The following is a 25,825-nucleotide window of genomic DNA, read 5'->3' as shown; positions in this document are numbered from 1 at the left end:
CTCCATCGGGATTGCCATTTCCATTCTGGATACTTTGTAAATCAAATGATGTCTTCTTTGTCTTAGCCCTAGGTTGCCTAAGACCCTCTCTACTTTTCCTGCCGAAAATCCTTGGTACTTCTGTAATTTTGGATTTTCTCTCATAATCCTTTGGACTATATTATGAGATATCGTGGTTTGACTAAAAAATCCAGCCAAACTCTCTTGTGTTTCGTGTCGAAACACTTCTTCTTTATTCTGAAAATTGATTCTGATTCATCTTCAGATTCATTTTGGCTAAACAATATCTCTTCTTCGTATATACTTTCATCTGAGGGGATATCTTCAAATTAATATACTTGGACTAGATCTTGAAATAATACCGCATCATTCATATCTGGTGTTGCTTCAAAGATTTTAACTCTCTTTTTCTCGTTTTCTGGACAGTTTGTAGATATATGTCCTCTTGCTCCACATGTCCAGCAGTTGCAATCCTTGAAACTTTCACTTGCTTTCGTATGAGTTCTTCTGAAAGTTCTTCTAGATGGTGTTCTTTCCCTGCCTTGTGATGAGTTTGTTGCTGGAGATGTTCTTGTAGGTCCGCTTCTTCTACCTGATCTATAAGATCTGGCCTTTTGTTTGGACCAAAATGTTCTTGGTTTTCAATAACTTTTCATTCTTTTATTGTAGGGATTATTTCTGAATTTTTTCCTTTTAAATCCCTGTGATTTATTCCTTATAACCGTAGGGAGATCATTTTCTCTACAACATAGAGGAGTATGCTTGTTAATACCCCTTATTTTCTTGTAGTTCTTCTGTAATGCTGTCATATGACACTATTCCGCCAATTTTTCTTTCAAAAAAGAGGCGCGTCTTGCCAAAGTATCAAGATTACCTGGAACGTATTCTTTTATCAGCATTTCTCTCCAGGGGCTTGACATTTTTGCGAAAAATAGCTGAATAGCTACATTTTCTTCAACTCCCGAATTTCATCTGTATTTGGTGAATAACATAATATATTCATCAACTAAACAGATATCATGTAACTCGAGGCTATACAGAGCTTGAGTATATCTTCTCTTTTTCTCTGTATCTTGATTATTGAAATAGTCTACTCCTATGAATTGTGCTTTAAAAAGGGTGGCCATTCTTCCTCCAATCTCGCTAAGTGATTCTCCTGCTAAGATTGATTCCTTGATTTCTGGCATGGTCATTTCCCAAGCTATCTTGACAGATCCCATTAGACTCATTTCCAGAAGTTTGATAAATCCTTCTTTATTGAGATCTAAAGTTCCTGCTGCTATTCTCATGGCTGATGTCCAATAATCTATGAGATCTTCTCTGTTTTTGAAGTCCAGAACATTCAGGTTTAACATAACCCCATAAGGATGTATCGGGTCTAAAACGGTTTTTTCATAAGGAGTTTGATGTATTGGTATATTACTCCTTCTTGATCTGGTTCCTGCTGGATGTGAATTTTCTCCAACATGAAACTCACTATGTGGTTCTTCTGTTTTAACTACATATCTCGGGAGATTCCCTATGGGTTGTTCACCTTTAGGAGAATTCATTTTTAGATCTACTACTTTAAGATTCGAAAAAGAATCCGCAAGATCTTGTAGATCCTCGAGATTTAATCTTTCTAAAGTAGTCATCAGATAGTGTTTTTCTCTGATACTGTCTTTATAAGATTAATCATCAATTCATCATCAGTTAAAGGTTTTTGACCCATTTTGATTTTACTTTTCTGATGTAACAGAGGTTCGATACCAAACGAGAGTGGTAACCTTCCTCCTGTATTTCCCTTTCTAGAACCAGAAGTATATTCTAGATTTATAATTTTAGTTTGAAGATCCTTTAGAGTTACAAGAATTTCTTCTTGTTTTTTAAGGATTTCTCCAATCTGCCGAGGTATTTCATACAGCTGATTCCCGTAATATTGTACCGTCTTTTGAATTTCTCTAAGATCTCCGGAGAGTTTAGAGGAATCTGATGTGATCTCTAGAAATTGAGAATTAGAAATCATATTTCTTAATCTCTTCAGAGAGTATAAAAGACCTAAGTCTCTTTAAGTTATGTTGTATAGAATCTATTTTAAATAGATTCACTTGTTTATGGGATTTTATATAAATAAAATCCTTCTGGTTCAAACTCTCGTTTGAATCCATGGTTTGTTGAAAATCTCTTCCTCAACAAAGAAAAGTATGATTTAATGAATAATATAAAGTCTGAATAAAATTACCTAGGCTCTGATACCATTTTATTGAGACCATTTTATTGAGCCCCGGAGGAAATATTAATTATAATTGTTAGAATAAGGGTATTATAGGCAATTTTTAGTTTGAGGGACATATTAAGGAAACTAGTTGTTAAATAAGGGACATAATTAGGAACGAATAAAGTGTTAGTATATTTTTGGGAAAGTTAGGAAACTTTAAGCACGTATTTGAGTTTTATCCCCCAATATTCTATACGAATAGATATTTCATTTTATATATTCATCAATATATATATATATATATATATAGAAAAATATATTCATTAATTTATTTAACCCATCTCACCAATTTTTCTCCGCAATTCTTGCAACCAATAATCCTAAAAATATATTTAACCATCAATTGAACATTAAAAAAAATTATATTTAACAATAATAAAAATAGACACTAATAATTGTACAATATTTATATGGGATAATTTTCAATTTAGTCCCTCATTTTAGACTTCATTCCTGATTTAGTCCTCCGTTCTTACATCGACTCAATTTAGTCCCTCGATTTTCGTCGTTTTTCCGCAATTGATCAATCCGTTTAATTAAACGTCAAAACGAACGGAATGACCTGCTAAGCCGAGGGACTAAATTGGGTCGATGTAAGAACGGAGGACCAAATCAAGAATGAGGTCTAAAATAAGGGACCAAATTGTGAATTATTCCCCCATTCTAGCATTACTTTTGACTAAATGATTTTTTTACCAGTTATATTTATAAAAATATTGTTTACCTAAATAAAAATATTTTATAAAAATTCAAAACATATCATATTAATATTATTTTTTTAAAAATTTAAATACATAATAAAAATTCTCGTTTATATATAATTAAAATGTGAAAGTTTAATTTAAAATTTTAAAGTATACTTAGTATAAATAAATAAATATTTGTTAACAAAAATAAAAAAATTACAAAATAAATATTAATGATGACAATATGTTTTAAATATACATTTTTTTCAAACATAAAATATTTTCCGAATGAACTCATCTAGGTTTGTTAATATAATTGAAAAACCTTCATAAAAAATAATAAAAAGATATTTTTATTTATGTTAACCAATATTTTTATAAATATAACCGATCAAAAAATTTCATTTAATGATTTTAATTTTTTATTTTCGTCTCCTTAATAATTTTTTTGATGGACATCAAAAACGAAATTTAAAATTAAAATTTATCAATTTTGAGAAACAAATCCACATTTATAATAAATATATTATAAGTTTATAAAAATATTTTTGTGGATTTTTTTATCTCAAAATTGATAAATTTTAATTTTAAATTTTGATTTTGATGTCCATTTTAAAAATTATTAAGGAGATGAAAATAAGAAAAGTAGAGTTATTAAATGAAATTTTTTTGATCAGTTATATAAATATTTATAAAAATTTTGGTTAACATAAATAAAAATATATATTTATTATTTTTTATTTTATTTATTATAAATTTTATTTTTTAATTACAAAGTTGTTATATCAGTTGTTGACTTATTTTAATTTGTTTGGATTTATGAAGGTTTTTCAATTATATTAACAAACCTAGATGAGTTTATTCGGAAAATATTTTATGTTTGCAAAAAATGTATATTTAAAACATATTGTCATCATTAATATTTATTTTTTAAAATTTTTATTTTTGTTAACAAATATTTATTTATTTTTACTAAGTATACTTTAAATTTTTAAAATTAAACTTTTACATTTTAATTATATATAAACGAAACTTTTTTATTATGTGTTTAAATTTTAAAAAATAATATTAATATAGTATGTGTTGAATTCTTATAAAATATTTTTATTTAGGTAAACAATATTTTTATAAATATAACTGATAAAAAAATCATTTAGTCAAAAGTAATGCTAGAATGAGGGGATAATTATCAATTTGGTTCCTCGTTTTAGACCTCATTCCTGATTTGGTCCTCCGTTCTTACATCGACCTAATTTAGTCCCTCGGCTCAGCAGGTCATTCCGTTCGTTTTGACGTTTAATTAAACGGATGGACCAATTGCGGAAAAACAACAAAAATTGAGGGACTAAATTGAGTCGATATAAGAACGAAAAATCAAATCAGAAATAATGTATAAAATGAGAGACCAAATTGGGAATTATCCCATATTTATATACACACAACGCCTCCACTCCCGCGTCGGTTCAACTTCCTCCTGAAAGAAAGCGCGATTACCAAATGCGACTCTTTTGTTTGAGAATCGACTACAAGCGTCTCTCTTCTCTTCAGGCGCTGAATCCTCCCATGGCTCCATCTTCTCGCCAAGTATGAATCTCACCTCGATTTCTCCTTCTTGATTTGGTTGCATTTACGCTCAAAACTGTATTTCTTTACTCTCTCTGTTGATTTTTTTCTGCGAAAAGTTCTTATCGTGCTGTCTGCATAAATTCATTTTCAGTTTCTTCGGTTACTTTTCACAACGTGCGGAACGATGGAGGGCTGACGAGTATGTTGCCGCACGTTCGATTCGAACCCGGAAAACCTCACGGGTTCTCTCAGAATTCGCAATAAAAGGTTTATCTGACTCTGTTGAGGATTTTTTTAAAAAAAAAACATTTTTTCAAGTAACTCTTTGGTTGAGCTAAGCTACTTGTGCCAGTATATAGACTATTGAGAAGTACTTTATGCCCTCTAGGCAACGGTGGATGGGCTATTCAGTTGTGGCGAATTAATATTTTCTCATTTTTGCTTACCCATCTTTTATTCGAGTGATTGAAATGAAATGATGCTGGCATGTTTTGCTAAGACAGGAGTACTGTAGTTGCTCGATGTGCGTGCTTAGTTTGTGTCATTAGGGTCAGTTTATGTTGATTCTTCACTTTGGTAAGATTTCAGACTTTTAAGCTAGTTTCTTCGACCAATAGATTATGGCCAGGGTGCTCCAGTTATACCATCATGAATTTATCTTTAAATTGTTATTGGTTTTAAAGAATGAAACTTTTGAGAAATCTGTTGGTATCATTTTATCACACCTAATTCAAACGATGTTTATGTTCCAAGAAATTCTTATGTTCTTACCCAAGAAACGAAACCAGTTATAGACTTCCTATTCCTTTGTGCAGTTTATGTTATGTGTACTTTTCCTTTCTATCAGAGTTGGACCCTAGAGCTGTTTATGTATCATTTGGGCTCGAGTCAAAATGATAATAATATGATAGTAGTAGTCACATTTAGGAGAAAATGGTTATAGAGATTTTTATGATTAATATAATCTATCAATCATAAACCGATAGTGGGTATTCACGTACAATGCACGTTATTCGCACGTGCTTCTTATTACTATTATAAACATGTGATTGTTAATTTGAAATATTAGAGTTGCTGCTAGTTTCCTTTTCCCTCCTCATTGCACGCAACCTCTGAAACCCGTGTCTAGAAAGTCAGAGTTTCGCAAATTTGTAGCAATAATTTATATTGCTCTAACGGTAACTCAAGGAAAGAAAATAAAGGGTTGATGGTATAAAACTAACCTCTGCTGCTAGATATTCCATAACAGCAGTGAGATAAACAAGTGCTCCAGCTCTGACATGATCAGCATAATTGCTCTTCATCAGAAAGTGGACAACTTTGCTGATGGGGGATTTCAGATTGGTTTAGCTCATACTCTACTCGGTTTGCCTATTCTAGAAAAAAAAATTTGCTTGCATAAACGAATGCGAGTGAATTAAAATAAATCTAACTAACAAATTATATTGAACTTGTATTGACGCACGAAGGACGCACTTACGACGCACATGCTTCTTGCTAGTATATATTATAAAATGTGCTTATTAATTTGGAATACTTGAGTCATTATTTGTTGGATATAGAATTATTACGTGGATGGACTGGTCGAAAATTTTTGCATAGAGTATGTTAACAGCAGGTTTCAAATTAAATTCTATTAGAAAAGAGATGGAAGTAATATATACATGAGAGAACATAAATTGAACCATAAAACGGAGTCTATCTAATTCTCTGGTTCTCCAGTACCCTTTTGCTACAAATCATGATGAGCTTCGAGCATGACTCCAGCATTTAGAATGGCAACGTTATGCAAGAGTTGTTTCTACTCATCATTCCCTCCCACTGCAAGTTTTAGGTGTCTTGGAGATTAATTATCTTTTATTTTCTGTTGTTTACCTCATTACCTGCAAGCTCTAAAACCTGTATCGAGAAAATTGGAGTGCGCGGATTAACAGAGATCAACCGTATGCTCTATTTATAACTAAAGGAAAGATTAAGAAAATAAAAGATTGATTATATAAAAGTAACCTCTGCCACAAGGTATTCAAGAACTGTGGTGATGAAACAGGTGCTCCAGAGCTGACATGATCAGCATAATTGCCCTTCATCAAAAGTGGGCAACTTTGCTGATGGGGAATTGAAGCCCAGCCTTTGCAGATCGGGAAACTTTTTTAGAGGCGGTTGACTGTTTTTTTCTTGTCTTTGTGGCTGAATGAGAGGAGTTCATATTGCGAATCTTGTTTAGATATTCAAAAATCTAAAAATAAAAACTTGAAGAATTGATACGGTGGAGAGTTGGAAATGTGTTGGGTGATGACAGAAGATGAGCAGGATGGGATTTATAGGAAAATGGATTGAGATGATGTTCTGATTGGTTATGGATATTTGTCGCAGATCGCCATAAAAAGCTATGGCACGGTTATAAAATACTTGAAATTTACATTTGAAGAGCGCTTGTGAGATGCGAAGGGAAATTATTGTGATGTTTAGATTGTTTTGAATTAACTTGGCGAATCATCAGGGCACGGGAGCAAAAAAAACTCAGTGATATGTGGTTCAGGCTCATACTCTACTTGATTTGGCTAGTCCAGAAAAAAGAGTTTGCTTGTATAGTATCTGGACTCTTTCTTCCAATCCATTACTCATGCATCAAATCGAAATAACTTGGTTTTTACTTGTTTGAAGAGTATGTGACTTCAATGTAGGTTTTGAAGAAGAGATCTTGAATGGCTTGATTGGGTTGCATTGTTTCCCCTTTTCCTATTTAAATTAAATGCCACACCATCTTTTCTTAACAAATTCTTCTTTCCAAACCGTTAACAATAAAAAATTATTCAGAAAACCATAACGTGAGATTTGATGTTTTTAGCTGTTCATTGGTGTAAAATATCCGTGTTGTCTTACTGCATGATTTTCTGATGTTAATGTACAGCTGAAGCCTGTGGAACGAAGATGCTCTTGGATCTTGTACTAAGCTCAAAGCCGCCTCGCGTCTTGATGGGCAATAGCTCGCTCCTTGAGCTAATTTTTTCATTGTTTTTTAGTGCTAGGATTATTAGAATATGCTTTTCTGCTAATAGTAACAAATTTCCTTGGATTTTTACTCTTCAATGTGTGTTGGTAGATTTTGTTTTGAGACACACTCTCATCCTTTTTTTTTAAGCAAAGAAGCTGTGAGCCTGTGGCGACTCCAGAAGGCACTCAATCGACCGCAGAATCCGTATCAGCATGGCTGCAAATTTCTGTGAAATCAAAGTTCATGGTTTGAAAACATTACTTCTTGTGTGAATATCGGTGCTTTTAGTCCTACTCAAATCCGGGCTTTAGGTGGAACTTGATGTATGTATAGTAAGAGACAACTCGACAACACTTATGTGTGTGTGTATATTATATGCATGCATGCATTTTGTGTGCATATTATATATATAACTTGGAGTTATTTTTTTTAGGGACGTGTATTTAAATTTTCTGAAACCCAATTAATTTTCTTGGTCGGATGTGGTATTATTTGAGAGAGAGACATTGCCGGCTAGCTACCCCAACTTGAATGATTACTAGATTTTCAATTAGTTAATAAAGGTTTTGGTGAGAATTATTGAAGCCTGCTTTATAGACATCACATAGGATAAGGCCTCTCTCATTTGCATACAAAACATTTCCATTTCTCGAGTACAAAATGCATTTAATAGGAAATGTTGGTTTAAAAGGAGAATGTATAACTAAACTGATTGGACATACTATCTACTTTCTTAAATTTAGGATGAGGTATCTTGTGAGAAGTTCTTATATAATTTTATTCGTGAGACGAGTCAAATACATTCATATTACAATAAAAATTAATATTTTTATCATAACAAGTAATATTTTTCATTAATAATTCAAATAGGAGATATATCTCACAAAATTGATATGCTTGAGTTTCTGTATAAATTTAAAAGTGTGCATCATAAATTTTTTTAAAGAATAAAATATTTTCAGGTTTTTTGTTTTGTTTCACATTGCTACTTTTTGAGTGTAATTTAAAGCTTGATATTCTTCAAGCTTATGTCCAATGTAAATAAAATTGTCATAATTCTGCATGTCTTTAATTGTATTAGTTTATAAAATTTAAGAAATAGGGTCATATAACATTTTTTTTAAGAAATTGGATATAAATTCTATCCTATATAGATATAGTATGATTAATCTTTTTGTTTTAATCTATAAAACTTTTAACTAGATAATAAATCAGTATGCACAATTTTTTGTAAAAACTAGAGAACAACATCTGAGTACAAAATATTATATATATAACACTCAACTGAGACAATAACGTTTTGCACGTAGAATCCCAACCAAAATAACTATTTTTTTAAAGCCCCTCTACTTTATTATATTTGCATGAAAAAAAATCAAATTATGGCAAAAAATATAATTTTTTTAAAAATCAGAAAAATTTTAGTTATAAATTATTTTTAACAAAAGTAATATATATATTTTTATTTTTTTATTAAAAATGTGGAGTTGATTGGTATGTGGCATGGTCAATTTCTGTTTTGTTCGTTAATATATATTCAACTACTAAAAAGACAGTTTTTTTCTGTTGATAACTAATAATTTACACAAAAAAACACATCAAAATTAATTAATATATTTTCAAAAACATAATCTAAACATCGCGTACACTCGATTATTAGTGTATGTATATAAATTTGAATAGACGGCATTTATAAAATGATTTTGTAGTAGATGGATCTATAACAAATATTATTACTACAACTTAAATTATATAAAACGTAAAATTACATATCTATAATGTATATCTAAAATTTTAATGCAAAATCTCCTCAAATTGACTTTCCATTAATTGTTATCTATAATTATTTCCTTCATTTATTCGTTTGTTAATAATTATTATAACTGTCTATTCTGACACGGAGTATTGTGTTTTGTAAAAAGAAAGAAAAAGAATGAAGAGTTTTTTAAAATTTTAAAAGGAAGTTTATTAACTTTTAAAATTGAAATGAGAAGAAAAAAAATAAAATATAAAAAAATATAATTATAATTTATAATATAGCAAAAAAAAAAAAAAAACGAACGTGAAAGTGTATTTGCATTTACTTTTTAATTACGTATAGAGAGAGAGAGAAACGTACACAAAAACCGGTGAAAATTATCAAAATTTTGTAGTTAATATCAGATTCCTCTGGCAACCACTCAAATTTCCGGTGGCGCCACCGCCGCTGCGAGCTAACTTGCTCCACCGTGTGTAATCATTGTGCAGGGTTTGAGTTCGTGTTTCCTCTTCGTTTTGTTGATTCAGTTCTCAAGTTTTTGTATCCCTTTTGTCTTTGAATTGTCGTGTTGGTACTAGTACAGTCTCTGGATGGGATCGAAGCCGTGGCTTTATCCGGCTCCGACCTATCGAAGCTTAGAGACCTATTGGGACATTGATGACGACGCTCCGGGGCCGCGATGTGGGCACACGCTCACTGCTGTGGCCGCCACTAAGACCCGCGGCCCCAGGCTCATTCTTTTCGGAGGGGCTACCGCTATCGAGGGTGGGGATGGAGGAGCTCCCGGAATCAGTAATTAACTTTGTTTCTTTTCTGTTTTTCTTTAATTTGCTTTGTGATGTATTGTTTGGTAATGGTGGTGTCATGTTTTTGATTCTCTAGGGTTGGATGGAGTGACGAATTCTATTCATTCATATGATGTTCTCACTAGGAAGTGGACCAGGTTAATTATTGATTTGCTTCAGTTGCTTGAATTATCTTTTTTGTTTCTATTGTTGTTTGACTTTGTCGCATTTAATGTTGCTTGGATGCTTATTAATTTACCTAGCTAAATGATTTGAATTAGACTCAGGCCGGCCGGGGAGCCTCCATCACCGAGAGCTGCACATGCAGCAGCAGCAGTTGGCACGATGGTTGTTTTTCAGGTGATCAAAGTGAAAATGCTGCTACATTTATCTTGTCACGGGACGCGCTTGGTTGAAATAAACTTCTTATGGATGTTTATACTTTCTGCTAGGGTGGCATAGGTCCTGCGGGACATTCAACTGATGATCTATATGTGCTCGACTTGACTAATGACAAATTTAAATGGCATCGGTGAGTTTACAGGGATTTCTATTGTATTTTTCCTGCTTCTTTTGTTATCTTATTGTTGATTTCATTAATCATTGACTGGTTGTTTCTTTTTTTGGAGCTTAGAGTTGTCGTTCAAGGAGAGGGACCAGGGCCCAGATATGGCCATGTCATGGATTTGGTTGCTCAAAGATATCTTGTTACCGTTAGTGGCAATGATGGTGAACATATAATTTCTATTATCTTCAAACCTCATTAGATGATGTTTTGTGAGAAATGATGTGTTTATAGTAATGTCATTTACACACATTGGAGATATAATGGCACATTGTTTCAAAGAATTACTTCAGCATTGGTGTTAATTAAGTGTCACTGTTCTTTTGAATGAGGGTTTGGTTATCAATGTCTGTTTGAAAATGGTTATGTCAATTTATTAAGTTCATTTTTAAATCCTGGGGACTTTATGAGTTGTAGTGGCCAAAGTCACCTTTTTCATTTTCAATTACTTCTAGGCCAATTAAATTTGTCGAGTTCAATTGCAATGATCATGTATGGTCTCATTACCCTTTGGAATCACCTATTTTATCCGCCATATGAATTTGATGTTTCTTGAAAGTTACTGCTGGCACAGAGGACATAACATATATCGATCATTAGAATAAATCATTCGTAACTCTATAGCCTAGAGTCCCCTCCTTTCGTTTTACTGCTCTTGAGCTACCAATTGATGCCTGTAGGATTACACATTTGATGGTGAACCTTAATATCCCTGTAAGATTCTCTGTAGTTAGATCGGGAACATGTTTGTAGGACTAGGATATTGCAATAACTATAATACTAGGTCAAATATTTCAGTGGTAGCCAGTTTAGACCGTGGCATCTCCTTCGCACTGTTGGTCTGACCTAACTTTCGCAATTTTAGTTCTGGTTTGAGTTTTTTCTCCTTTTAATAGTTTTGAACTGTTTTTTCTTGGTACTTAGCACCTTGTAATCGAACATGTTCACTCGTGTTTGGCAATTTTTGACTTGTGTCTATTTGTTGACACTTTGTATAACAGAGTTCTTATTTTCTGCAGGTAAACGAGTGCTATCAGATGCATGGGTTTTCGATACTGCACAGAAGCCATATTCATGGCAGAGGCTTAACCCGGAAGGTGATAGACCATCTGCTAGAATGTGAGTCGCTTTAGCTTTCTGAATCATATGATGTCCCCTATATCTTTTCAGAGCTTTGGCTTTTCGATTCGCGAAAGAGCTTTTGTGACAATAGACATGTAGCTCTCCTTGTTCCTTGACTGATAATTGTAGTTAAAATTAACCAAGAAGTGCACTAGTCAAGTTATAATGAATGTTTTTGAGGCCAAGGAAGGTTCTGAAGCAGTATTTGAATACTAGGATATATATATTTTATTAAACTAGATTAAAAAAATAAAATATAATAATGCTACAATTTAAAATCGAGAGCGAGGAAATTGCTTTAGAGGGAATTTGAATTCGTAAAAATGACTAAAACAAACAACGGTACTGAGCCAAGTTATATTCCACGTGTCAAAATTAAATTCAATAAATTTATTACTTAATTCATGACGAGATTCCTTAGTTAATTTATTAATCGATTCCTAGAAAATATACCTAATTGAATTTAACTGTTGAATTATCCCTAATTGATGAATTTAATTAAATCCAACCGCGTTAGTCACTACGGATTTTCAGTTTTTCAACCTAAAATCGCGTATAGAAATCAAATTATATTTCTAGTGGTTTATATTATAAAGCTAAGATTAATCTATCGTCTTCCAGTTTGAGTCTTTTAATTATACTTGTCATACAATTTAATTGGCCTTATTTAATGCAAACATGTTAATTAAACATCAACAATAAATTGAAATAAACAATAAAACTGAATTAAAATTAAATTGTCAAAAACATAACTTGTTAGAGCTTGTTGTGACCTTAGTCACTAAAAATTTACTCCATAAAAGTCAACAAAAGTTAGAACTTAGAACTAATGTTTGCAACCTAATAAAGTAAACATAATTAATTAGGAAAGGAATCTCAGCGAATAAGGCACATGTTCTTGCTCGACTCGAAGTCTCCCCTCCAAAGCTTCAAAACCCTAGCTATTGTGTGGTAAATGATGCAAAAATTCTAAAATAAATCGAATACTTATATTTTTCTGATAAAGAAATCCTCGTAAGTATTGAATTGTAAGCCAAAAATCCCAATATATCACGTCCAAAGGAAATTTTCTCTAAAATTCCACATGGTTTTTCAAGATTTTTACCACAGAAAGTCGTGGATCCTAACTCAGGTCCGTGCCAAATTCAGCGTCTTAATTATTTCCATTTTGCATTAGCCCAACATTTGGGTAGGAAGGTGGCACAGGATCTAGAAAGATTCCGGGCCTTCTTCCTTAATTTTTTTTCCTGCATCTTATCTGTGATCCTTCCTTACTTCTCCAGTTATTTCCTATGTGATAATGCTTAGTTTGACCTCATCCCCATATTTAACTTTTTTCCAAATTGTGGCCAAACCTAAAAACAATATAAAATGTCATGAAATAAGCACAAAATACAGAATAGAAATGACAGACAAGTACAAATATGATAAAATAAATCCTTTAAATATCTATATAGACTCGTGCTTATCCTTACTCCCTTTTGTTTTTTTTCCTCTTTGATTATTAAGGCTATGAATTTGTGCAGTAATGGAATTCCGTCTTTCCTTGCCTGGTTTCCTTTCTCCTGAGTGGAGTATTTCTGTTTGTTTTTTCCTTTGCTGAAGGAAATTAACATTTTTCATGTGTTTCATCCTTGCTTATGGGATATGAAAATTTAGACAAGTCTGCTGTCTACTGTTTTCTTCACATCTTTTAAATACATCCTTGGATTCTTGTACATTTGTTATTAGGTATTAGAAAAGAGGGGAGAAAATGATAATCTTCATTACTTTGCTGAATGCTGATACACTATATCATTACAATTGATATTACCTACTGAGGAAATAAATACTTAATTGACAGGATACTGTTTGATACCACAGCAATCCTTTGGTTGTGACCAACATAATACTTGATAAGGGTTGTGATCCATTGATTATGGGTTTTGTTGATATTTCCTACACTCGCCCTCAAGTTAGAGCGAGGATAAGAGTCAAGTTTGGACGAATATCATGAGATTCGAATCGTATGCTTGGATACTCCATTTGAACTTTAAACTCCCCCATTTCACGAGCTTCTTGTGATTTGTCATTAATTTTCTACATAACGATTTGCCCTCAACAAATTCATCACCAAATAACAATTTTTAACCAACTACGGATACTATCATTGCATGTTTCTTGGTCATCTCTTCACCAATGGTAGTCACTTTTCCTCAACATAAATTGATGCTTTATACTACCAATATCGTTTGTTGTCATGAATTTAAGGAGCTAAAAATGTGATGCAATATAAGTTCAATGATTTTTCAGTCACATTATAGCTAAAGATATCATATTAATCAATGAATAATGAATAACTTCTTAAAGGAAGGAAAATAAAATAAGCAATCCCTAATTTTAGGAAACAAGATCCGTGATTTCTGATATCACAATCTTTTGGTTATGACAAGAAAATACTTGATTGCTATAATCATAATCCCTTGAGTCTTGATTGTGGGTTGATTGCTATTTCCGATACAAGTATCATGAACTGATAACTGATGTCATATTTCTTACAACAGTTCTAAGAATCTGTGGCCTTGTCTTTCTCATGGTCATAATAGAATTACGTGGTTGTTTTCTGTAGGTATGCAACTGCCAGTGCTCGATCTGATGGAATGTTTCTACTTTGTGGAGGAAGGGATTCTTCCGGCACGGTATGATAAATGTTTCTTATTGATATGTGAAGTGTATGTTTACGATTTCCATCTGGTGGCCAAGTCTTGAACTATTTATTAGATCTTCAAAAAAGGAAAGAAACTTGCATCAAACTGACTTGTTTTTTAACAAAATGCTGCTTGATGGTGAATGTACTCATTTGTTGTCTCAGCAAACCTCTTTTCGGTGTGACAAAGTGGAATTTCTTTCAATATGCTGTGTGAAATTGTTAAATAAGTGTAAGTAGTTCATTTGTGAAGTTCTCGCCCTGTTAGACATCCGTTTGGCTAATCCTCTGTCATTCTATACTGTGTTACTTCTCTAATTGTACCTTCTAATTATTTATCTAAGGAGAAACTATAACATGGCAATTGAGGCCTCTTTCATTGGATACTTTTGACTAAGGCTATTAATTGAATGTGCTTCTGTACAGCCACTTGCTGATGCTTATGGACTACTTATGCATCGAAATGGTCAATGGGAATGGACTCTCGCCCCAGGAGTGTCACCTTCGCCAAGGTATCAACATGCTGCGGTAAGTAATAATTTAAAAGTTCGATTGCTTTCTCACTTCTTCAACCCATATTTCTTGTTTTTCATTCGATTGCTTTCTCACTTCTTCAACCCATATTTCTTGTTTTTCATTCGATTGCTTTCTCACTTCTTCAACCCACATTTCTTGTTGTTCATCCTTATCATTTGTTCGGGTTCATTTGAGCTCTGCTGTATACTTTTGTATTGAATTGGTCATTTATTTGATTTAAGAGAAATGGAGTTGACTGACCTGGTTATTATTTCTTTACTTGTGCATAAAAGAAATGTTGTTCAGGGTATACAAATTTTAATTTCCATGGACTTTGTTTTATCAAATCTGAGATTACCTATGTTTCGGTTTAAATTTCAACTTTTTCAGACTAATATTTCACTTAAAAGTCAACCGTCAGACTTGGGCTTGGTTGGGCCTTGATGAATAAATAAACTTAATGAATGGTTCACTTTTTAATGATATAATTGTTTTTGGTTTTTATTTATCCATGGAAGAGGATATATAGGCTCTACAATACTGCAAGAGAAATTCAGAGTTGTAGGATCGCAACCGGTTGTTTGTGTTGTTGCACTCACTTCACTTTTCTTCACTGATTATGAACTTTTTCACTTTATCAGGTTTTTGTTGGTGCAAGATTGCATGTTACTGGGGGTGTTGTCAGGGGTGGACGAGCAGTTGAAGGTGATGCAGCTATTGCAGGTAACTTTTGGACTTTGGTGGTTATTATTTCGCATTTATTAGTTGTAAAAGTTTGAGCTCGGTCAGGTGAAGATTATCCTCACCTTTGTATGCTCTTTTTCTCTGAAGTACTGGACACTGCAGCTGGAGTTTGGCTTGACAGGAACGGGGTAGTGACATCACGAGGCAACAAATACACCGAGCTTGATCCCTCTGCGGAGTCTATGCGTCGATGCCGCCATGCGGCTGCTTCTGTTGGTGTCCGAATTTATATTCATGGTGGTTTAAGAGGAGGTAACAACCTCATTTAGCAGCACAATCTCTCTCTTTTTCATGCATCGAAGATTCATCACAGCCCACCATTTGTATTAAAATGGTGTGTTGATGATATCAATTATTGTCCATATATTTTGGAAGTGGGTTAATATCTTTTACTGGTTTATGTGATTCTGATAACCCGTGGTACTTCCATGGATAAATTCAATTTCATATTGGCTCATAAACCTAAATTTTTTCAGCAAAATTCTGAGAAAATAATTTACTCCTTTCGCTTTCATCCTTACAAATGATCAAGCAATTGCTCCTAATCAAAAGGTTTTCTCCTATTAGTGGGAAAACCATCCTTAGCCACTTATGAGACATCTATTTGTGTGGAATCTGGTTATCGTTCCAACCGCAGAGAATGCTTGAGTGATAAAACCTATTTGCATCTTCTGTGAAACAAAACCATGCAACAATTTCTTGAAATTAATGTTTTCAATTTGTCAACATGGTTGTAAATGATTTTCGATGACCGAATCTGAGATGATAATTGCCTCGGTGCATATTAACTGCTTCCACACTTGCACTTTTGGTCTTAACCAATGGGCATTTAAGATAAGAAACTAATCTCGATTTTAGTATAAGCCTAGTTAATTTCAATTTTGCCTGTATTACTTCCTTCCATTTGTGTTTGTCTATGATTATGATAGGTTTTAATTTTCTGTTGCAGATGTTCTTTTAGATGATTTTGTGGTTGCAGAAAATTCTCAATTTCAATCAGAGATCCAATACCCAGTGTCACCATCAGAGAGAGTATCAAACCATCCTAGTGTAGCTCCATTTCCCCCCAAACTAGCTTCAGATGGAACACCTGAGACACCTTCATTTGGTGCTTGGAGGTTGATTTTAATTCCTTCATCTTCATGTGGTTTATTTGAAGTGTATCACTAAATATTGCTATTTGTACATAGTGAGGATAAAAATTCTTTGGAGAAACTGGCAGAAGCATCAACTGCTGAGGCTGAGGTTGCTAATGCCATCTGGCAAGCAGCACAGGCAGCATCAAGCAATCCCGAAGAAACATCCTTATCAGATGATAATTCACAAGCTGCAGAACTCACTTCCGATGGCAGTGATACCGAGGCTGATGTTCGCCTTCACCCTAGAGCGGTTTGGTCCTTACTCGTTTGTAGAAAATGATACACATATTTCAAAGCCATCTGAGTTGATTATTTTCAATGCTACAGGTTGTAGTTGCAAAAGAAACCGTAGGGAACTTGGGGGGTATGATTAGGCAGTTGTCTTTGGATCAATTTGAAAATGAAAGTAGACGAATGATTCCTTCTCAAAATGATCTGTCCCACCCTACCAAAAAGTTTATTAGACAGAAATCTCCTGAAGGCTTGCATAAAAAGGCAAGTTTTCCAGATTTCTTTATTTTGTCTGAATTATTGAGCTTCTTGAAAGATAAAGTTGTACTGAAGACTAGAATTCTCCTTGGTTCACCCGTGGACTTATGATAGTGATGTATTTGTTGCAGGTGATATCAACTTTGCTTAGGCCTCGAAACTGGAAGCCTCCTTTAAACAGAAAGTTCTTTCTGGACTCATATGAAGTTGGTGAGCTGTGTTATGCTGCAGAGCAGCTCTTCATGAATGAGCCAACGGTTCTTCAACTTAAAGCTCCTGTTAAATTATTTGGGGATCTTCATGGCCAGTTTGGTGATCTGATGAGACTGTTTGATGAGTACGGTTTTCCTTCGACGGCAGGAGATATCACGTAAGCTTCTTGTGATGCTCAAGGTTTAATTAAACATGTCGTCTTGTAAGCATTTCAGCTTTGTGAAAAGATTCAACTTCTGGTCATGTAATTTTGGTTGCTAGAATATCTTTTTGAAAAAAAGAATAACTTTTTTATTCTATTCCATGATATGATTCTTGGAGTACAACCTCTTTAATACTTACAGAATACAAATCAAAATCCCATGATTTTAGGTATAAGGATCAATCTATATATATTTACTATCCTACCAAATATAAAAAAGATTCTATGAAAAATAAAAGATTTGATAAGACCAAATCTAAATATTTCTTCACTCCCCCTCAAGCTGAGCTAAAGATGTTAATGAGGCCAAGCTTGTGAGTAAGAAATTCAAGAGTTTGTTCTGTCAATCCTTTGGTGAGTAGATCTGCTGGTTGTTGAGAAGTAGGAACATATTCAATGTCAATGATGCCTTCCTCTAGTTTTTCTTTGATAAAGTGTCGATCTACTTCAACATGTTTAGTACGATCATGATGGACTGGATTGCGAGCTATCATGATAGTGGATTTGTTATCACAGTAGAGTTTCATAGGATTTTCAAATCCTATCTTTAATTCTCCCATTACTCTCTTAATCCAAATAAGTTCACATATTCCATGAGACATGGCCCTGTATTCTGCTTCGATCGTCGATTGAACCAGCCCAATCTGCATCTGTAAATCCTTTTAGGCTCCTATCGTTAGTCTTAGCAAAGAACAGCCCCTTACCTGGTGCTTGCTTCAAGTATTTCAGAATGCGGTACACAGCATTAAGATGTCCTTGACATGGAGAATGCATGTATTGGCTGACCAAACTGACTGCAAATGCGATATCTGGCCTTGTATGTGAAAGGTAGATGAGTCTTCCAACAAGGCGTTGATAATTCCCCTTATCAGCCGGTCCTCCTTCAAGCATCTTTTCTTTGCTACCAATTTCAAATGGAGTCTTGCTTGGTTTACATCCCAACATTCATGTTTCTTTCAAGAGATCCAAGGTGTATTTTCTTTGAGAAACTGATATTCCCTTTTTACTCCTAGCAATCTCCATTCCTAAGAAATATTTCAATGCTCCAAGGTCCTTGACTTCAAATTCTTTTGCCAACATTGACTTGATTTTTTTTATTTCTTCGTTGTCATCTCCAGTGATGATAATATCATCGACATAGACTATGACAATGGTGATTTTCCCGACTTCAGAGTGTCTCACAAACAATGTATGGTCCGACTGTCCCTGTTTGTAACCAAACCTCTTGATAGCCTTTGAGAACCTGTCAAACCATGCTCGAGGAGATTGTTTTAAGCCATAAAGAGATTTGTTGAGCTTACAAACAGTTTCACCTTCTATTTCAAATCCAGGAGGTTGACACATATAAACTTCTTCCTCCAACTCCCCATTCAAAAAGGCATTTTTAATATCAAATTGATGTAAAGGCCAATCAAGATTGACAGCCAATGAGAGAAGAATTCGAACCGTATTAAGTTTCGCAACAGGAGCAAACGCCTCATTGTAGTCAATCCCAAAAGTTTGCGTGAACCCTTTTGCCACTAAGCGAGCTTTATATCTTTTCACTGAACCATCCGCCCTGTATTTAACAGTGAAAACCCATTTACACCCCACCGTGCTTTTACCTTGAGGTAACTTCACTAAGTTCCACGTTTTATTTTTCTCAAGAGCATTTATCTCTTCAAGGACAGCAGATTTCCATTCTGGAATAATCATGGCCTCTTCAACAGTCCTGGGAATAAACACACTGGATAGATTTGATGTAAAAACACGAAATGAGGGTGATAGTTTTGAATACGAGACAAACTGAGAAATAGGATGTTGAGTGCATGATCGAACACCTTTCCTAAGGGCTATTGGAATGTCAGAATCAAGAATAGAATAAGGTGTACCTGATTCTTTGAGTGGCTCCACTATCGGTTCATCCGTTTGGCGATGAGGAGAGTTCACTAAGTCCTTTCCAATTTGTGGCTTTTTCCTTCGGGAGTAGACTTGAAGTTCTTGTTGTTCAGGCATATGTTCTTTCTCTGTTTCCAATCTGGAAGGGCTGTTACAGTTTGAATTGGGAATGGAAAGGCTGCTGTCCGGATATGGAGTGACATGTAATGGTTCAGTAGGTACGGGCAAGCTGAAACTGTTCCAGAAGCAAGATTCATTTGTTTTCTCCCCCTGAATCGAGGCTGATGAGAAGTAAGGAGTATCCTCAAAGAATGTGACGTCATAGGAGACAAACTGTTTTTTGGTTCGAGGACAGAAACACTTGTAACCCTTTTGAGTTGGAGAATATCCAAGAAACACCGTCTTCACAGCCCTAGGATCAAGTTTACTTCGTTGGTGGTCATGAACATGGACAAAAGCTGTACACCCAAATATTTTCAAAGGAAGAGTATGGGGTGTGAAGAATGGATACTGCATTTGGAGAAGAGACACTGGTGTTTGGAATTTGAGAGGGCGACTTGGTAAGCGATTAATAAGATATGCAGAAGTTAATATGGCCTCCCCCCATAAATATTTTGGAACATTCATTGTAAACATAAGAGCCCTTGATACTTCTAACAAGTGTCTATTCTTTCGCTCCGAAACTCCATTTTGTTGGGGTGTGTCAACGCAGGAGCTTTGATGAATAATCCCATGTTCAGTTAAATATTCACCAAGAATAGAATTAAAATATTCCCTCCCATTGTCTGTGCGAACTGTTTGAATTCGGGTTTGAAATTGGGTTTGGATCATTTTATGAAAGATTTTAAATATTTTGCTGGTTTCTGATTTATCGTGAAGAAGATACACCCAAGTAACTCGTGTGTGATCATCTATGAACGTGAGAAACCATCTTTTACCATTTGAGGTGAGAGTTTTTGAGGGTCCCCATAAATCACTGTGTATTAAGGAGAAAGGGGTGGATGGTTTATGTGGGATTGGATGGAATGATGTGCGAGTGTGTTTAGCAAATTGACACATGTCACAACTGAAAGAAGTAAACTTTTTATTGCCAAACAATGAGGGAAATACTCTTTGTAAATAAGAGAAATTTGGGTGGCCAAACCTACGATGCCACAACATTATTTGTTGATCACTAAAAACAGATAAAGACGCATTACTGGACACAAGTTTAAGTCGACTTCTGTCAGAATCAGCCTTGAAGTGGTAAAGACCATCATGAACTCTAGCATTGCCAATCATCTTCCCCGATAGTAGGTCCTGAAATTCACACGAAGAGGGCAGAAATTTAGCAACACAGTTATTATCCCGAGTTAATTTTGTGACAGAGATCAGATTGCATTTTAATCTAGGGACATGAAAGGCTGCAAGAAGGACAAGAGTTGATGACAGTTTTATGTTACCAATTCCAGCAACTGGTGTCACAGACCCATCGGCAAGAACAACATTGGTGGGAGAAGTACAAGGAATATAGGTAGAAAACATGTTTAAACAACCTGTCATGTGGTCAGAGGCCCCTGAATCGATGATCCAAGGATCCAAATAAGAAGATGTTTGAACTGAAAAAGTTGTACCAGATTGTGCTATCGAACACGATCCGACAGTAGAGCTGTACGGGGACTGGGATGTGACCGAGGACTGGTTCAGGAACTTGCAGATTTGTTCTAGCTGTTCTTGAGTCAGAGGCACTGAAGTAGGACCAGATTTCACAATCGCAGATTGTATTTGATGAGCCTTGCTTTCCTTCTTCTTCTTGGGCTGCCAATTTGGTGGTTTGCCATGAAGTTCCCAACATTTATCTTGTGTGTGGCCAGGATAATGACAGTGCTCACAAATCGGGCGCTCACGCCACTTTGAATCAGAATGAGATTTCGCAGAGGACATGTGCCTATGTGAAATAAGGGCAGAAACGTCAGGGGCATTGGAAAAAGCTGGAGTTCCATCAAGAAGCATTACTTTCCGGCGAACTTCCTCTCGTCTAACTTCTGAAAAGGCTTCTTCCGGTGATGGGAAAGACTCCCAGGCCACCACACGACCACGCACCTCATCCAAATCGCGATTGAGACCCGCAAGAAAATCAAAAACCCTTTCTTTCTCAAGATGTGTCCGCTGTTTAACACTGCATGTAGCACAAACATGATCGTCTTCAAAGAACAGATCAAGTTCTTGCCAGAGTTCCTGCAAATCTGAAAAATATTGGGTGACGGATTTTGATCCTTGCTTCATCTCCTTCAGCTTGGACCGAATTTCAAATATCTGTGAAGCATTTACCAGATCCGAATACATACTTCGGGCCGCATCCCACACATCTTTGGCTGTCTTGAACCAAAGATAACGACGACTTATCTGGGGCTCCATTGAATTGATGAGCCATGCAAGAACTAAAGAATTCTCCACCAGCCATGATTTATACGACTGGTCACTGGACTTCGGGGTGGGCAGTTCGCCGGTTAAATACCCTAACTTGCCACGGGCACAAATTACAATTTTCACCGATTGTGCCCATTGGAGATAGTTGCGGCCATCGAGTTTGTGACTGGTAATGGACAGAGAGGAGTCGACGCTGGGAAAAAGCGTGATGGAAGAGGAATTCTTGGCTGTCGAGGATGGGCTAGAGACACCGCCATCGTTCGATAAGCTAGAATCAGTGTTGGCCATTTGAAGTTTTATCAAAGGATAAACCCTTCGGCTTTGATACCATGAAAAAAAGAATAACTTTTTTATTCTATTCCATGATATAATTCTTGGAGTACAACCTCTTTAATACTTATAGAATACAAATCAAAATCCCATGATTTTAGGTATAAGGATCAATCTATATATATTTACTATCCTACCAAATATAAAAAAGATTCTATGAAAAATAAAAGATTTGATAAGACCAAATCTAAATATTTCTCCACTTTTTGTCATTCTCAAGGATGAATACTTTGATACAAAAGTCTGCTGATTGTCCACCTCTGAGTTGAGATTGTAGTGCTTTATGGAGAGTTTTCTGCATTTTAAAAACATAGATTGGGGTCATTTTAGATGGACTAAGGTCCTATAAAAATTTATTCTGCATCAAAATTGTCTCATCCAAGCCAATACCAAATTTCTGCACCGACAACTTTCCCTGATTATGTGGTGTACATTCTTTTGTACAAGTGCCCTTCGAGCTGAAGTTTTATCAAATTTTCTGACAAGGCTTCTTGTAAGTGAGCCTTTTTTTTTTATTACCCTGATATCTGTCATTGGTTCTTTGATATCAGGATCCACCAACAAAATATTGTGCTTTGACCACTGTGTATGATCTCTATTCTTTACTTAACGAGAGAAAACATTGTTGTGAATTCCTAGTTTTGTGTCACTGGTTAAATTTGATTTCAACTCTAGTGACTAACATGTTTTTCCTCATTTACTGTGTCGGTGACTAATAGTTGAATTTTCTTGTGTAGTAATTTAACCATCATTTCCTGTTGTTTCAGATATATTGACTATTTGTTTCTGGGAGACTATGTTGATCGTGGACAACACAGCTTGGAAACCATCACATTGCTCCTTGCTCTTAAGGCAAGTTTCTGACAATGAGTAGCTCAATCATTCTTTAATATATCGCATATTCACCCCAATGCCATTTCTGTTGTATATTAGATTGAGTACCCAGAGAATGTTCACCTTATTCGTGGCAACCATGAAGCTGCAGACATCAATGCACTCTTTGGTTTTCGAATTGAATGCATTGAAAGAATGGTATGCACGAGTGCAGAAAAAATTTCAGTTGTAGATTTTCAGTATTTGATTGAGGGTCATTGATACTCATGCAGGGAGAAAGTGATGGGATCTGGGCTTGGACTCGTTTTAATCAGTTGTTTAATTATCTTCCTCTCGCTGCACTAATAGAGAAAAAAATTATCTGCATGCATGGTGGCATAGGGAGGTCAATCAATTTTGTCGAACAAATAGAGAAACTAGAGAGGCCCATAACAATGGATGCAGGGTCAATAGTGCTCATGGATTTGTTGTGGTATGTGTATCTTCATCTGATGTGATGGATGATATCCCTTGCCTTCTAATACTATTCCATATTTTTATTCAGGTCTGATCCCACTGAAAATGATAGCATAGAGGGATTGAGACCAAATGCAAGAGGACCTGGCCTTGTAACATTCGGGGTATACAGTTGTGAACGATTTCATGAATGCTAATGGCTCAATGCAGTTTGCGAGCTTTTTCGTTTTATAGTGTGTGTTAACTGCTGATTATCCAATTTTTCCTGTTAATATGAATAATCTTGTGATTTCACACTTAAAAACAAACAACCTACCTTTTCTGATGTTTCTGTTCCCCGTTTATGATTTCCATGGACATGAGGTCGCTGATGATGACAGCTTTTCTTTCTTATTCAATGTATGCTATATGTTGTGAAGATGGATAAGTCCTTGTGTGTTCAGTTTCTTATAGTGTATGAAGTAAAACACCGCATTCTTACTCACGGCTGCTCTATGTGGTCCATTATAATTTGTCGCAGCCTGACAGAGTCACAGATTTCTGTAAGAAAAACAAATTGCGACTTATCATTAGAGCTCATGAATGCGTTATGGATGGATTCGAAAGATTTGCCCAAGGGCAGCTGATTACTCTTTTTTCTGCGACCAACTATTGTGGTACAGTACTCAAAGCATTCCCTTTCCACCTACTTTTCAAGTAAAATACAGCTTGCTTAACCAAATTCATTCAGGAACGGCAAACAATGCTGGCGCAATATTGGTCGTTGGCAGAGGATTGGTCATTGTTCCGAAATTGATCCATCCCTTGCCACCTCCTATTCGGTCTCCAGAGGCATCTCCAGAACGTGGGACAGAGGAGACATGGATGCAGGTATTTCCATTTAATTAGTTATTCTCGGCTCCCCTTTAAACTTCCTGCATTCTGTTCGTTAATGCAGTTTCTATACCCATAAAAATATTGTCATTGTTACCATTTTCTTTAGGAGCTCAACATTCAAAGGCCGCCTACTCCCACCAGAGGTCGACCGCAGCCTGACCATGACCGGAGTTCACTTGCTTATATATGATATTACCTGCTGATCTTTGTATATGCCAATGCTGTCCTGGAAAGCCTTTTTCCAGTAGGATTTTATTTGCCCAGAGGCTGTGGATCACATGGTCATGGCAACACACCATCTGTAGTTACCCGTCTCTGTTGTATTTTACATCGCAAGATGTGAAAGGTTGTTCAAAGTGTACTCGGATTGAAAGACGTAAGCGAATATGCAACCTAGACTACAGTGTTGTTGTTCGCCTTTGGATCGAGTTACTTTCTTGAATTCGTACAGAGATTGCCCGAAAAATGTGGGAGACAAATCGCCTTGATGTCTACAGAAGGATCCTTTGTTTGTGTTGTAAGTAAAAGAGAATCATAGAATAAATTGTGGTAAAAATTAGAAATGATCGATATATAGAAGAGACAGGTGTGAAGTTTGATTAAAACAGTGAGATTGTGTATTAAAGGAATCATGATGAAACTGCACTTGCTTAAGTGAACTTATAGTCTACAAATACAGCAGACTTGGAATTCGGAGGACAAATGAAAATTGTGGCGGATATAGAATTTTGTTTAACTGACCAAATGGATTCTGGAGTGATTTAGCTTTGTATTTTTACTATGATTCGTAGCAGGCGTGAGCAGAAATGAAATTAAAATCTAATCAATCGTTAGTTTGTGTTAGTTTTAGTCTATGATAGTTTGGATTAGTTTTAAAATTGAATAAACCGGAAAAAATTGATTTTGTTCCGAGTTTTGAATCTAAATCAAACCCATTTTATGTATGTAAATTTTTAATTATCTATATAGTTTAGGTATCGTAGAAACCAGAAAGTTAATAATGATGATTTAAAAAAAATTGATAATGATCTCGTTTTTACAAATTCTCGAGTCATTTCATAATGAAAAATAATTTACTATGATTTTCTATAGCAATTGATGGTCATTATTTAAATTTTTTCGACAACAAAATCTATTATTTCAAAACATTTAGTTTGATTTATAATAAGTTATCAAATTTTATGACTTTAAGGAGAAAAAAAAAAGCATACTTTTTTTTTGAAAAAAAATGTAGAGACATCATATGATCCTTCATGTATACAACAATAATTCAGTTTTTATTTTTTATTATTTTTTTAGTGTGAGGTTTTACTGTTTT

The 25,825-nt window shown here is 34.9% G+C and overlaps 1 protein-coding gene and 1 long non-coding RNA gene across 2 annotated transcripts; both read left to right on the top strand.

The window, feature by feature from the left end:
- The first annotated feature begins 4,418 nt into the window (after positions 1-4,418).
- Positions 4,419-7,951, top strand: LOC140891293 (uncharacterized). Its single transcript, XR_012152477.1, has 3 exons — positions 4,419-4,527; positions 4,661-4,776; positions 7,421-7,951. It is a non-coding gene; the product is annotated as an uncharacterized lncRNA (long non-coding RNA).
- A 1,648-nt stretch (positions 7,952-9,599) lies between these two features.
- On the top strand, positions 9,600-25,330 carry LOC140891723 (serine/threonine-protein phosphatase BSL1-like). The gene is made up of 22 exons (XM_073300339.1): positions 9,600-9,752; positions 9,847-10,055; positions 10,146-10,206; positions 10,330-10,408; positions 10,501-10,580; positions 10,683-10,777; positions 11,633-11,732; positions 14,344-14,413; positions 14,848-14,949; positions 15,579-15,660; positions 15,769-15,933; positions 16,631-16,799; positions 16,872-17,070; positions 17,148-17,315; positions 17,441-17,679; positions 23,109-23,193; positions 23,275-23,373; positions 23,448-23,647; positions 23,720-23,795; positions 24,152-24,287; positions 24,362-24,501; positions 24,614-25,330. Exons 2-22 carry the CDS (start codon positions 9,854-9,856, stop codon positions 24,695-24,697), a joined length of 2,631 nt encoding a protein of 876 aa, XP_073156440.1. The 5' UTR covers positions 9,600-9,752; positions 9,847-9,853; the 3' UTR covers positions 24,698-25,330.
- The last annotated feature ends 495 nt before the right edge of the window (positions 25,331-25,825 follow it).

This window comes from Henckelia pumila, chromosome 3, assembly GCF_033568475.1.
Source record: "Henckelia pumila isolate YLH828 chromosome 3, ASM3356847v2, whole genome shotgun sequence".
Classification (NCBI taxonomy): Eukaryota; Viridiplantae; Streptophyta; class Magnoliopsida; order Lamiales; family Gesneriaceae; genus Henckelia; species Henckelia pumila.
Note: the sequence above shows the minus strand (reverse complement) of the source record. Positions and strands in the feature narration are given on the sequence as shown.